The sequence below is a fragment of the Siphateles boraxobius genome, unplaced genomic scaffold (assembly GCF_051911475.1).
Source record: "Siphateles boraxobius isolate OS27281-9 unplaced genomic scaffold, OSU_SipBor_1 65, whole genome shotgun sequence".
NCBI lineage: Eukaryota > Metazoa > Chordata > Actinopteri > Cypriniformes > Leuciscidae > Siphateles > Siphateles boraxobius.
In genome coordinates, this window is record NW_027509192.1 from 6,002,812 (window position 1) to 6,018,492 (window position 15,681).

Genomic DNA, 15,681 nt, shown 5'->3' on the forward strand with positions numbered 1-15,681 from the left:
GAGGTTTTTGTGTGCCATTTTAAAATATTCCAACCATGTTTCATCTCAGAAGCCCCTAATAGAAAACCTGAGATTAAAAACATAATATTGAAAAAAATTAGAACAGCTGTTACGCTTTAAAGAATTAAAAGTCTAAAGTGCTATATCTGAATAATTTGTAAGTATTTTTACACAGACGTTGCCAGATATTATTTTCCAGAGGTTCCTCTGAACATCTGGGTGGTTTTAATTTGAGTTCTAACCTCCAAGAAAACAGGTTTTTACAGCAGAAATACTCATAGAATATGGATGACAATGTGTTGGATGGGATTTTTTCCCCAGTCATATCTCACCGATGCATCTGTTGTTCAAATAATGATATAATAGTTATAATAATACTTTTTATGCATTGTCTTTATGCATCTTAAAGTCTCCAAATAGCCAGTAGTTTGAACTGTGGTATGAATTTCAGAAAAACATATTTTTATTTTCCTTTCCTTTGTCAAAAATATATATGCTAATGTGTAATTATAGCACAGATGTTCCAGTTACAAGTGAACCGCATCCAACAAAACAGAAGGTTAATGGGAAAATCTGTGTGAGAGGGGGGAAAAAGCGCTCATATGTTTACCTATTAATAGCCTGTTGGTTAATTATCTTGTCCACTGTGCAAAATGTTTGAGCACTGATGTCATTTGAATCATAAAATGTAAAAAAACAAAATAAAAAAGTAGTCTATTATGTGACTCATGGCAAGTTCAAAACAACAACAACAACAACAAAAAACGTATGGTGATTAGGCCAAATTCCCCTCTAACTCTATTTTGTATTTTTCACATAATAATGCTCCGCTGTTATTAATATTCTGCCGCAATTCATACAATCCACTCAGTATTCAAGAGTTTCAATTTGATTCTATTAATCATTTTACAGCATGGCTCATTGAAGCCTAGCAGCTAACAATGCTGAAATGTCAGTATTGTTTCACTTTCATTTTCAAGGTCCCTCTAACAACACTGATGAACATACCTGGGGCCTATACCATGATGGTAGTTGAACAAACTCAGGGTTACTACAGGATTAGTTTCGAGTTGACAAATCCAAACCAATCCAACCAGGCTTTGTTAGTACCATGATGATGATTTATTTCTTCAACTCAGGCTTTGATCCTGACTTTAGGTAGGAGTTTTGGAGTGACATCAGTAGCGAACAGCCAATCACATGCTAAGAAAGAATGAAACTGCGATTCATTTCCCACGAGAGAAGCAGAGCGATTCACTTGTCTCTTCTGCAGAATATTACAAGATTGAAAAATATTAAGAATTTAAACAAACTTACACAGCAAGAAGAAAAAAGCTGTCTATGAAACACAACAACTAAAAGAAAAAGTTTTGCTATATCAGTGCAAGTAAAAGTTTTGAAGTTAGTTTATACAGTTGATAAAAGTATTTAAGCTCACATGTAGTCATTTATAGCTTTATCTATTGATTCTAAAGTGTATTTATATTACCTTTTATATAAAAAAGGTAATATAAACTAATATTGTACATGTGTGATCAATCAATAATGACATAATATCTAAATCATACAAAATTAATATTCTAAATAAGCGTTACTAAAAGCCAGACGATTTTGTCTTTAAAAATAATTTGCAATGTAGTGACCTTTAATTTGGAGGTGAAACAGGTGGAGTGACTTTATCCTTTGCTCACAGATGATTGGTCCAATTTCGGTTTGAGATCTCTTAACTGGAACATAACCTGCCCCGGACCAGGTTAGCCGTGGAGCATAAGTTACTATGGCGATGAAAACTGCTAAAAGCCAAACCACTTTCATGGAGCCTAAAACCCAGGGTTGGCGCAAACTAAACTGAAACATACCTGGCTATAGGCACCTAAACCGCCTTCATGGAATAGGGCCCAGGGCTTGGCAAAGCAGGCCTTGTCAAGCCCAGTAACTCAGTAACTTTATCACATATGCTAGTTATTTACATCTGTACTACAAAATCTCTAAAAAAAATTACACCAATAAAGCAAAAGTAAAAATAATTGTATACAACAATTTGGCTCCATGTGTTTTTTTAGGCATCAGATCGCTGCTTTTAAAATTTTATGTCATAAGTTAACATAGGGGCTTCATGGCTTTGGTTTAACTACACTAATTCTGTATTATTTGATATTGCTACAGTATTGTTGCTATACACATGTTTACAGTACCAACAAAACATGACATTTATGTCTGGCATTATAAACTAAGCCTATCTATTCTGAAACATTTCTGAAAGACAATCTAATAAAGTGGCTGCTTACATACAAGAAAAAAAGGGGGGAAAAACATAAATAAAAGCCACAAATCTATTTTCTTGAAATTATCTATGATTCAGACTCCACCCCTGTCTGACTCCTCTCTGCACTACTTAAACCACAGGATTATTGCGTAATCTGGAAAAGCATAGGATAATGCACACTATAGCTTGTGTTAACTGTCAAAATCACAATTGTTTTGCTGTTTAAATACTGTTTGAAAAGCCTGTTTCATGGAAAGGCCATTGCAACAAACTGAACCCATATCAACAACATGCCCCAACGTGTTAAAGGGATAGAAATAAGCCCATGATTTACTCACCCTGAAGCCATCCTAGGTGTATATGACATTATTCTTTCAGACAAATACAATCGGAGTTATATTAAAAAATGTCCTGGCTCTTCCAAGCTTTATAATGGGAGTGAATGGGTATATTTTTTTGGAAATCCATTAAAAAGCTTAACCATCCATGATAAAAATGCTCCACACGGCTCTGGAGGGTTAATAAAGGCCTTCTGAAGTGAAGAGATGCGTTAGTGTAATCGACTAAAATAACAAGCTTCCGGCAGACGGCCGTACTCATCGATTTACGGCAAAAGAGTAACCCTTGAACTTGACGCACAACGTAATGATTCGAACACGGTTACCTATCCCTCTTTGTTTGAACTGCGAGAGGAGTCAAAGCTTAAAGTGATAGGACGAGAATACTTTTTGTGCGCAAAAAAAAACAAAAATAACGACTTTATTTCAACTATTAATTTCCTTCTCTCTGGGCCTCGAGTCAATTCACTAGTGTAATACATTACACGCATCACACACATGACCAGCGTCGGCCAATAGTGAGGCTACGTGTGACCTAGCACTATATATACGCTATCACACTAAGTTAACTGACTAAAGGCCCACAGAGAAGGAAATAAATAGTTGAAATAAAGTCGTAATTTTTGTTTGTTTTGCGCACAAAAAGTATTCTCATTGCTTGATAAACTTAAGATTGAGCCACTGTAGTCACTTGGACTATTTTAACGATTTCTTTAATAACTTTTCAGGGCTGGCAAGTTTCAATCCCTTAAAAGCCTATGGAGGAGTGATCCAGCTCTCAGATTTAATCAAAAATATCTTACTTCATGTTCTGAAGATGAACGAAGGTCTTACGGGGTTGGAACAACATGAGGGTGAGTAATTACTAACAGAATTTTCATTTTTGGGTGAACTGTTTGCCGTAAGTCGACTTGCGTATAGGCAGCCTGCCAGAAGCTAGTTATTTTAGTCGATAAATTTTTAAATATGGATATTTTTGTATATTGTATTAAAAAATATATATGGCCAATCACTGCCATTATAATGCTTGGAAGAACCAGGACATTTTTTAATATAGGCCTAACTCCGATTGTAATTTGTCTGAAAGAAGAATGTCATGTACACCCAGGATGGCTTCAGGGTGAATAAAACATGGCCTAATTTTCATTTTTGGGTGAACTATCCCTTTAAGGGAATGTTAAGCTGTCCTGAGAAATATTCAGTTGACAGGCTATTATCTTTCTATAACGACTTGAAAACAGCTTTTGTACAAATCAAGATAATTCAGATTATGAATTCAGTAAGCCTATAAAATAAAAAAGAAATGCCAAAGACACAACATGTCCTAAAAAAAATATGTATAAGTAAATGAAAATATGTATTATGCATATAGACTGTATAAAACCAGCAGTGCGAGATCAGAGAGTGACTAACCTCATCACGGCATGAGCTTTCCTCCATCACGGCATAAGCGCCGTGACGTCATAGACCAGCTGACTGGTTTGTTTTGCTGGGTAAGACAGACTTCACAGGACGAAGCAACGACACGCAACTGAATTATACGATTTCGCATTATAAAACACATTACAGATTAGATCTGTTCAGGGAAATAAAATAAACCAAAGTAGGCAGATTTGCCTAAAAAAACGGTGTCTAATCTAATTTTAAACATGCCTTCGGAGAAGACATTTAAACAAAGGAGGACATTTGGTAAGTGCATCGAGTTAATATCATCACTTTCCCATTTGTACTGTATTTCTTACATAAAACCCTCAGTATTGACTTTACAGCATGACACTTTACATTAGACTATATTCAGGGAAAGTTCATGGTTGTCCTTTATTTATTAACGTGTATAACGTTACAGTAGTACTTAGTCCAGTATTATTATATTGAAGTATTTATAAATGCGATACACGCATATTCTATGATAATCGAATATGAATTGCGCTAAAGAAAAAAAGGTCTTGTTGCTCTGTAGTCGGGTTGTAAGGGTGTCGGCCGGGTATAACAGTCGCTATCTTAATGTTCAGACTGTACAACCATAGAGACTATAGACTCAAAACAAACAACATAACTAATTAATCTTACTTTATTTTCAAGGTACCACCATCAAAACATATGTCGCAATGTCTTTGTTTGTGGGCAGATGTTAGCTAAACTCCGCGCTGCAGGATTGGGGGATGGGACTCGTCGTTTAAGGTTATTTGGAAGGACTCGAGTAAACAATCGATGCCGAATGGTTATTAGGTATATTTCATTTAGCGACTGTTCAAATAACTTCGACAGTTTAAAAAAATAATTATATTATTGCGAATATTTTCATCGTTGCGCTCAGTTACAGGCCTGTTTGAAGGCGAAGTAACGACTTTTTCCTAACCGTTTGGCTACTACGGTCCACTCTTATCATGTTTCTATCCCGTTTTGGGACTGAAGTGGAAAATACCTAGGCTAGTCCGAGACTTAAAAGGATAGTTCACCCAAAAAAGACAATTCTGCCGTCAGTTACTCGTTCATATGTTGTTCCAAACCTGTACGAGTTTCTTTCGTTTGTTGAACACTGAAGAAGATATTTTGAAGAATGTTTGTAACCAGACAGTTGACGGCACCCATTGACTTCCATAGTTTTTTTCCTACTATGGAAATGAATGGCTACCATCAACTGTTTGGTTACAAACATTCTTCAAAATATCTTCTTTTTAGTTCAACAGAAGAAAGAAACCCATACGGGTTTATAACAACATAAGGGTGAGTAAATAAAGACAATTTTCATTTTTGGGTAAACTATCCATTTCATCTGACAACATATTGGGCTTTGCATTCATAATGTAGCCTACTTTTTTGATCGATACTTTTAGAGAATATTTGAGATTTTACAAAGGCTTCTATTTCTTGTTGTAAATAGGTATAAAACAAATAATTTATCAGCCCGTAAATGACCCAATTCATCTCAACCAATGTTGGGATAACCAGCCCAAGCAAGAACATGTTAGCAGCGATGTAACTCACAAATGTAAGCCTTATAATAATGAATTAATTCAATGAATCAAACCAAACTTGATGTTGATGAATCGGACTCAGTAACACTTAATCGAGTCGGTCGAACATGTTTTAACTCGCAGTGATTCGAAAATTCAAAATGTTTATGACTTAATTGTATTACAGTTTTATGAACACGCATATCAAACATAATTTTAATGAATGTCATTTTACCTCAGTAATGTATAAAGGTTCTAAATTGCTTAGTTGTTATAAGAACTGAAGAATCTTGACTTCAACCATCTGAACTGCTCCACATTAAGCTACAGTGAATATACTCTTGTTAATAAAATGTCATCAAAAGGATGAACCAGGTCTTTGAAACGAAACTAAAGGACGAGTTTCACGGAAATGAGTGTGGTTAGTTGTCAAGCCTCCTAAAGTTACCACAGTTGCTCAATGTGCACGTGTCATTAGCAACACGTGCTGTCATGAACATCACTCACACACACATTTCCTAAAATTTTATGGTTGTTGTAGATACTGTCTTGCGATCTCATGCTGAGTCATGTCTTTTGTTCAAAGTCTAGTTAGCATGGTACACAAAGGACTTCCTTGTTTGTTCTTCATTTCTGTTCAACTCATTAAGAGAAAATTATGTGGAACAAATGCTTATACAACACAGAAATAAACTAATATTCTAAGCGATTTAACTCAGAAGAACAGACATAAACACAGGAGTTTTGTTTTTGAGTGTGTCCTTAAAGGGATAGCTGACCAAAAATGAATATTCTGTCATTATTTACACAGTCTTGTATGCCAACAGACCAGTTTCATCTGGATAAGAGCCTTCATTGCATCGATGACCTTACTTGTTCGGTTGAAACTGAACTACAGAAAAGAGTTGACAAGTTTAATGTTGACCTGTTAAACACAATTTAGCTTGGTCCATTAGAGAATGGATTGATACTTGAGACCCATATCCAGCCCAGTAAAATGTCTGTGGTTTAATGCGTCCTGTATTGTGATCTGCCTGTATCTAATATCAGCTCCTACTTATTCTCTACAGAGCAGCGGGTGGAGGATGTTCGGCTGATCCGGGAACAGCATCCAAACAAGATCCCGGTAAGCAGATGTGTGTGTCTGTGGAGCTAGAGATGAAAATTAAACTTGATAACCAATTAAAAAGGCTTCCACACTTAGCATGGGAGACGTTTTTACCAGTATAGATCTTGAAATGATAAGTAAGTAAATGTAAATTTAGTGGAATTGTTATTAGTCTATGGTCACATTTTTCCTGTTTGTCCTAGGTGTGCCTTTTTTGAGGAAGTAAAATAGAATAACTCATTTGCATCCTATCAATTTTTTTACCAACACGAAACACTGATGGATTCACTCACTCAAAAATGAAAATCTGTCATCATTTACTCATCCTCATATGTTCTTTTTCTGCGTAACACAAAAAAGATATAAAGTAAACGTAAAATTAAGTAAATGGCCCAAAACAGATGGCCTCAGGATCAAGGCCATTATGTAAAAGTTTAAAACATGCTCAGCTGTGTGAATTGGACAGAATAGGTTAATCTTTTGGATAATCTCAAAAGGAAGGTTGTCAATAGACCTAGTTAAACAACTAGCATATGAATGGCTGCGTTTGCATGTATGTATAGGGTCTTTATCAACCTCTTAAAGACCAGTCATTGGTATTGTCACCTAACAGCGCCTCAGGGTTACCAGAACCAATTGTTATTCAAGCGGATCAGGATAGAGTGGTCAACTTCCCTTCTGCTGAACACACACAAACCCCCACCCAAAGCAGCTCTTTTCAGTGGGAAACTCTGGACACACAAATATTAAACTTTAAATGTTTCAATGTTTTTTTTTTTTTTAAATGGACCAGAAAGTGTTGTAAAACAGATAACATTATAAATATTTAAATCTAATAAAAAAAATGATGGTTTAAAAGTTTTAGGGTAAGTTTATTTTATTTTAAATAAATTCATATTTTTATTCGGCAAGAGTGCATTAAATTGAACAAATGTGACAGTAAATACATTTATAAAGTTACAAAAGATTTCTATATTAAATAAATGCTATTCTTTCGAACCTTATTGAGCAGCACAAATGTTCTCAACATTTATAAGATAAGAAATGTTTTTTAAGCACCAGATCAGCATATTAGAATGATTCTTGAAGGATCATGTGACACTGAAGACTGGAGTAATGATGCTGAAAATTCAGTTTTGCATCACAGGAATAATTAACATTATTTATATGTATATGTTTATTTATATGTATATAGAAAATTTCAATTGTAATAATATCTCACAATATGGCATTTTACTGAATTCCGGATCAAATAAATGGAGCCATGCTGAGCTTACGACAATATTTTAAAACATTAAAAATCTTACAGATATATACAGTATATATTACATTTTATTAGAGCTGTCAAATCGATTAATCGCATCTACCTTAAAAGTTTGTGTATATATATATATATATATATATATATATATATATATATATTATGTGTGTGTGTGTGTGTGTGTGTGTGTGTGTGTGTGTGTGTGTGTATATATTCCTTCACTATTTAAAAATAAAATAAATTATATTCATGCATATATAATAAGTTTCAAATGATTCTGTTTCAGGTCATCATTGAGAGATACAAGGGAGAGAAGCAACTGCCGATTCTTGACAAAACTAAGTTTTTAGTTCCTGACCACGTAAACATGAGCGAACTTATTAAGATAATCAGGTAATGTCTTTTACTCTTGCCTTTCGTTATTTGTTATATCTCTTTCATTATTTTTTTGGGGGGGAAAAAAATCAACTTTGCTAATGCATTTCTGGTTTTAATAGGAGACGCCTCCAGCTCAACTCCAACCAGGCTTTCTTCCTGCTTGTCAACGGACACAGCATGGTCTCTGTGTCCACTGCCATCTCTGAGGTCTACGAACGCGAGCGAGACGAGGACGGCTTCCTGTACATGGTCTACGCATCCCAGGAGACATTTGGATCTGCGCGTCCTCTGTAAAAAAGGGCAAAACGATTGGCTTTCACTCTTTTGGACAATGATACAACCTACCCTGAACTCTAGACCTTTCCTCGACATATATCCATATCTACTTTCCCGCCTGCCATCCAGACAGGAACCATCTGAACTTTTAGTCATTTGGCTCGAATCCCTCACCAATCCCAGACATTATCCAAAGCGCAATCCCAACTTCCAGTCTCAGCCCCTTAACCTCAACTCCCTTCAGTTCATTTGTGTTTTCATAATGGATGAGGAGTAATTTTGTTTAGGCTGTAGGACAGGTTATGGTAAGATGGACTAATGCTTCAGGTTTACTCAACACAAATCTTGAACGAAAGACTTCTGTGTGTAATGATGGAATCATCTGTTTAACTTAGCGGTTACATTTCCGAAATGGCATCTAGTGTAACGTTAGGCGGCCAAATAGTTTTGAAGGTTATTCGTTAGGTCCATTTCATTACATGTTGCTGCCAGCGCGCTCTGGTGACCTTTAACCCCTCCTGTTGTCCGTCGAATCTCTTTATTTGTGGAGTTTGGCAGTCTTTCCGTACCTGTGTGTTTTCTACTGTTCCATTTTCCTGTTTGAAGCAATTCAGTCTTTTCACCTCCCCCTCGAGCTTTTTGCTAATTGGGTCATGAGCGTGGAGAGGTTCTCAGATTTCACAACTCTTTGGGTAAGTCAAGGTTCAAAACGCCGTCTTACTTGCGTTGACATTTGAAGTATGCTCCAGTGGGACGTACCCGAGGAAAATAAATAGTAAGCAATTTACAATACAAGAAATTCTGCTTTGATTGTAGTGTGAAGCTTTGAAAGTGCAAGCTTAGGAAGGAAAATAGAATTATAATCAATGGTACATTGAGCGAATGAATGTGGCTTTAGCGATTGTGGCCTCAATCCATGGACAAGGGTGCTGCCCGAACATCATTGCTCTTGTAGATGCACGCTTTTTAGACTTTCAATTTTATTAGAAGATTAATTACGCCTTTATAAATGCATAACCGTGAGCTGTCGTACCTCTTTCCATCTGTATGTCTTACAGTAATCTGTACAGATAAGCTTAGATGCCTTTTCTCCTGAGCATTTATTTGCTCTTATTTAAAATGTTTTTCCCCCCCTGTTTTTTTCATGTAAAAAACATTCATATGTGATACTATTGTGCAATTTACGAAAGTGACTGTTTGAATGAGAGTTTAACTCATTATCGAACTAAGCTCATTTCTGTGTTACTCCTGCTCAGATTTACAGCAATATTACACTTCTATTTCTGTTGATATTTAAAAAATAAAAGAGGAATATGCATCCTGTTTGGCCTTTTCTTTGAAGTTTTCCCTCAAAATTATTTAATATGGGAAACGTCACTGCATTTAAAGGTTATTTTGTATTGGTTAGGTATAGGAAAATTATGACTAATTTATTAAGTAAAACATACATACATTACCGTTAAACCAATATTTTGTCTTTTTTCTATTATATACTCTTTTGAAAGAAATTAATACTTTTATTCAACAAGGATGCATTAAATTGATCAAAAGTGACAGTGAAGACTTTTATAATGTAAAAGATGGGGGTGGGGGGGAGGAAATGTGTCCTGGAAAAAAAGAAAAATGCTGAAAACTGTTTGCAACATTGATAAGAAGAAATTTTCTTGAGCAGCAAATCAGCATATTAGATTTCTAAAGGATCATATGACAGAAGACTGGAGTAATGATGCTGGAAATTCAGCTTTATCATCACAGGAATAAATTACAATGTTAAATATATTCAAGTAGAAAACATATTATTTTAAATTGTAATAATATTTCATAATATTATTGCATAACAATGTTTTTACATAACCTTGACCGGTTAAATCAATCTGCTTAAATCGGAATTCTCAAAAACATTTTTAATTCATTTTAAAAAGTGACAAATTGATACAAAAATTCAACAATCAATCTTCAATGAACATTCACCTCTGAATATAAAATGGCTGCGTCAGCATTGTCGTTTTAGGTCAAAAGCTTTCCTGCGATAATAATACTACACATAATATATACAGCACGTAGTAATTCATTATCAGGCAACATGCATATCCAGCAACTGCAAGATCTATAATTAAAAACAGAAATGTGCTGTAAAAGGCAGCTAGACACTGAAAAACACTGATCATAGATATCGCCATTTGCTTTGAAACAGCAACAATGGAATGGCATCTATTGGCTAAATGGGTCTCATTGTGTAAGTCTGACCCTTTTCAATACTGGAAAAATGGTATGCCCATGTAATTGAGAAACAATGTGGAAAAACCCACTGTTTTAACCTTTTAGTGTGACATACTAAAAATGGATTCCTCTAGTGTTCAGTTCTCAGTTCAGAAGCTGAAATTCATACATCTGGGAAGCAATTTCTTCTTTTTCATTACAGTTTTAATACCGCTAGTAAATTAAAAAGTTTGACTTCAATGGTCTCGAGTGCTTTGACTGTATAAACGTCTTTTATTTTAGTGTCACGCTGACATGGCACCTTTATTGCGAAGAGAACATGGAACATGTAATAAAACTACAATTCAAAAGTAGCAAAAACCGGGACATTAACAAATATACCATGATTACAACAAACAGGAACATCACACATGATGATTAAGAAGACGTTCGGAAGTCAAAAGGCTAAAAATTACCTCGTAAGATGGAAAACAACACTTCCACTTCCTCAATTGTCAGTTTGTTCTTTCCTTTATGAATGTACAGGAAAATTTTCCTGTAATTTGGTACAGGAGTATTTTATTCCCAAAGGTTGACTTGTCACACCAAGAGCAAAAAGACTTGGCCATCATTGCACGTTATTTGGCTAGCAGAATCTGTCATTTTACCTCTTTGTTTTGCTTCCAAGAATGACATGTGCGATAAATGTTGACTGATACACTGTAGGATGCTCCACAGTGACTTGATCAAGCGAGTCTTAAGTGAAACAAACAGTGTGAAGAGTATGAAGAACACACTTCTTTGAGCATCCCCTTTACAAAGATCCACTGTGAAGTGATTTTTTGGCACAAGGCTTTCATCGGAAGCCATAAGTGATCAAACTCGGTCTTCCTGTAAAGAGATACTGTCTTTGCTCAGCGGGGGTCTCACATTAAGTATGTTTACACACACTGAGGAAGGTGCATGTCCAAACCAGTCCATACTCATCGTTTAGTCCCCTGAGTCCTGGCTGTCTGATTGCGGAGAATATTTCAGACGAAATGTCCCTGCAAAAACAAAACATGTTCTTTTTTTCTTCAAAAAATAACTATTTTTACAAGTTCTGGAGAATATGTGAGTAATGCTTGTGCGCACACACACACACACACACACACACACACACACACACACACACACACACACACACACACACACACACACACACACACACACACACACACACACACACACACACACACACAGTGTTGTCAAATAGATTTGTGTAACTAAAATATACTGTGTGTGTGTGTGTGTATGTATGTGTATATATGTATATACTCATATATATATATATATATATATATATATATATATATATATTTACTTTTATGTTAGAAGTGATTAATCATGAATCGGTTTGACAGCAATTAAAAATAAATATATATATACCATTTGTTACCAATCAACATTTATTTTTATAACACATAGGAAAGGTTTTTATGTTTCTAAGTTTAAGTATTTTTCCCTATTATATTTATACTTTATTTCAGCTTTATTTTTTTAATTAATAAATATATTTAATTAATTAATATAATAAATGTATAATTATTAATTAGGTTGCAAATGTCTTCTGGATGTTTTTTAGCAAGTTTCTCTGCATTTGTTAGAATGTTGTGAGTGGTTTCCAAGTTGTTTCTTTGTGGTTGTTAAGGATTTATGAATGTTGTTTTGTTTTGTCGTTGTTAGAGTGTTCTGAGTAGTTGCTACAGTTAGGCCCCGTGTCCACCAAAGCATTTTTTAACACGACTGGCGTATTTTTCCAATTGTTTTCAATGGGAGCACCGCGTTTTTAATACGCCAGGAGGGTAACGAGGCGCTAAGTGTCTATTTCACGCTGAAGCACTCTGTGTTTTTTAACAGTTGCCGAAAGTTGAAGAATGTTTAACTTTGGGTAAAACGCAGTGCTCTTCACTGTCACTTTTTACCTAGCTGTCCAATCACAGTAGAGAAGGGGCTGGAAAATACCATACCGACCAACCGTCACATTCTGCTTGTACAACGTCAACAGATGACAACAACAAGCATAATAACGGAACAAATTAATTTAAAACAAGAGCCAGAGCAAATACTTAATCGACATTTTTATATAGAAACAAGACAGAAACAAATTATCTGAAATGAGATACCAGTAACACTTCCGCGGATTTTCCGCATCGTAGCAAGCAAAGCGCCCACAGCTAGGCATTTTCAGCTGGCTAAAAACACTTTGGTGGACACGAGACCTTCTTCTAGACAGTTGCAAGAGTATCAGGATGGCTGCTAGGGTGTTCTGGAGCATTGCAAGGGCTCTTACCTATGTGCTTGCTTGGGTTTTTTGGTACACTGCTCTATGGTTGATAGGGTCTACTATATTGTTGTTAGGGTGGTTCCTGAGGTTTGTGGAGTGGTTTTACAGCACATTCCTCCATTTTTCCTAGTGCGTTTGTAGGTTGGTGCAAAAGGTATTCTGGCTTTTAGCAAGTTGTTCTACATTTGTTGGGATGTTCTAGGCCGCATTTCCTGTGTGGTTTTGGGTGGTTGCATGGGCATTGCTAATTTGATGTTAGTGTGTTCTAGGTCTAGGTTCTAGGCTGCTTATGTGTTAGGAGTCAATTAGCGAGTTGTACTAATAAATAATGCTGTTACCTTGTTGTGCAGAGTCCATTGCTGGCTGCTTGCAGTCTTGTGCACGATGCCCACTCAGCCCACAGTTATAGCAGGATACATTCCCTGTTTTCTTATGCCCAGAGCTTCCGTTTCCCATGATTCCATGGGGCTGATACACACCACCCCCTCCTCCAAGAAAACCCTGCACTGGCGGAAGCACAAGATTCTGTTGAGAGTCATGTGATAGGCTGCTGCTGTAGATAGGCGGGGCCACCACAGGGTAGGAAAAAGGGGAGGCAGTACCACTTCCTGTGAGGAGCGGGCTGAAATGAAGCAAAGGACCTAACGTGAACACTGACGTTCCGGAGAACGGATGTGGAAAGTAGCCGGCGTAGCTAGCTGGAAGTGCCCCGTAGGAGCCACAGTTCCGGCTACACCCGCAAGAGCTACAAACGCACAATGAGGAACCGGAGTTAATGCTGTTGGCTTGCACCGAGGCGTAGACGCTATTCTCTGTGGACACTGGGCTAGAACTGTGCGTGACCACAGGTGTGCTGTTTACACAGTAGGTATTGCCAGGTACTGCCGCCATGGGAACGCTGCTAGCTGGTGAGAAAGAGGGTCTGGTGGAGGAACATGATGACAGGCAGGAGGACGGGGTAGAGAAATGGTACGATCCTGTACTTGGAACAGAAGAAGACACTTGTAAGTGTAAGGGTGGATGAGAGACGTGGTGGAGGGTGTTAGATGTGGCGGTGAGAGCAGTGCTGGTCTCCACCATGAGACCTGGAGGGGAACGAAGCACCGTGAGGGGCCCACGGGGAGACGACATGTCCTGGTGTACTGGGGAACCGTCAAGACTCAGCCCAGGGAAAATGTTCTCAAGTCGGACACCCAGAGCAACCCCGGATCCCACTGGTTTAGGACGTTCTTCTGAACAGAGAGGGGGTGGGCGAGGTTTGCGGGGGGAGTTGAGAACCCGGCCTGGGGAGAGGAGGGGTAGTGAGGGAGGGGGCAAACTCATTTGGGAGGGATCATTCTGGACTGGGAGGACTTGGGCAGTGGGACGGCTAGAACCGGTGGATACCGCATTATTGAGGAGAAAGCATGACCGCTCTTTCTCGCCAGGATCCAAACCAGATTCCAAACCTGATAGAAGATAAAGAACAAAAGTGAAATATGCAATAATTATTTTCAGAAATATCATGATTATAATAATAAAACTAAAAATATTTAAAGTTTTAATATGTATTAATTGTCATTCTTAATAATTTTAATAAATGTATCATTTTCACTGCATGCTAGTTTTCAATATACTTAATAGTCCAATTACCAACTACATTTGCCAAATGTGCAGTATACAGAAGTAATCAGACTAGTGGGTACTGCATCCCATAATCCGCTATTAGATACTTTAAATATCCCTTTCTTGATTTATTATATATTGACACAAGCAAATGTAATTAAAATATGTAATACATAAAAAAATAAATCATAGTGTCATAGTGCACTATATGTACACTTATTGTAGACAATTTAATTTCCGTTCTAAAAATGCTTATGGCAAAAAAAAAAAAAAAAAAAAAAAAGAGTTCTTACGTCTGTGAGGGTCTCTGACCCTGTCGAAGGAAGTGTCACGTGATAAAGGGGTCATTGGACTGGAAGTAGCACTGGAATAGCCCGAGGAGGAACTGCTGTCCCGTGGAATGGGCAACGAGCTGTTCTCGACGTCTACCCGTAACTCTTAACATACACACATACAAAAAAATACAAAATAAGATCAAAACCTCTTGCAGTGTTGAACTTCAAAAAATTAGGTGGCATTACTTTAATCTTTTGGATATTTTCATTTAAATGCAAAACATATTTAATTAGTATGATTTTTCAGGAGTGTGTGTACCAGTGCCACTTCCAGAGTGTATGTGTGTCAGGGGTCCGATGTGACTGGAAGGGGTCACTCTGGCAACCCCACCACATGAAACAGGAAAGTGAGACACCACATATCTTTTCTCCAGCTTCTCTCTGACAGAAAAAATAAATACATTTTTAAATATACCATTTGATTATAAACAATGACTGTATCCTAAATGTCAAAGTTTTTTTTATAGAACATAATTTCCCAGCAATGACACCTAGATGGCGCTGTGTACAAAAACATCCCAGCACTCAATACATGTGCATAATTCTGGCAGTGCATCAGGTTAAATCTGATCATCTATGTAGATACTGACAAATTTGGTTCAAGTGGGATTTTAGAAAGAGTTGTCTGATTT

At 36.8% G+C, this 15,681-nt stretch overlaps 2 protein-coding genes across 2 annotated transcripts in view; one reads left to right on the plus strand and one right to left on the minus strand.

Moving 5' to 3' along the window:
• Positions 1-4,003: 4,003 nt before the first annotated feature.
• map1lc3b (microtubule-associated protein 1 light chain 3 beta) lies at positions 4,004-9,902 on the plus strand. Its single transcript, XM_077210444.1, has 4 exons — positions 4,004-4,293; positions 6,632-6,687; positions 8,217-8,323; positions 8,428-9,902. The coding sequence occupies exons 1-4, from the start codon at positions 4,254-4,256 to the stop codon at positions 8,600-8,602; spliced, it is 378 nt and encodes a 125-aa protein (XP_077066559.1). The 5' UTR covers positions 4,004-4,253; the 3' UTR covers positions 8,603-9,902.
• Positions 9,903-10,305: 403 nt separating this feature from the next.
• Positions 10,306-15,681, minus strand: part of zcchc14 (zinc finger, CCHC domain containing 14) — a 42,868-nt gene continuing 37,492 nt past the window's right edge. The window contains exons 10-13 of the mRNA XM_077210422.1: positions 15,309-15,430; positions 15,008-15,151; positions 13,448-14,557; positions 10,306-11,829 (exon numbers count right to left, since the gene is read on the minus strand). Coding sequence (XP_077066537.1) covers positions 11,774-11,829; positions 13,448-14,557; positions 15,008-15,151; positions 15,309-15,430 — 1,432 coding nt within the window. The 3' untranslated portion in view covers positions 10,306-11,773. The remainder of the gene's footprint in view (positions 11,830-13,447; positions 14,558-15,007; positions 15,152-15,308; positions 15,431-15,681) is intronic.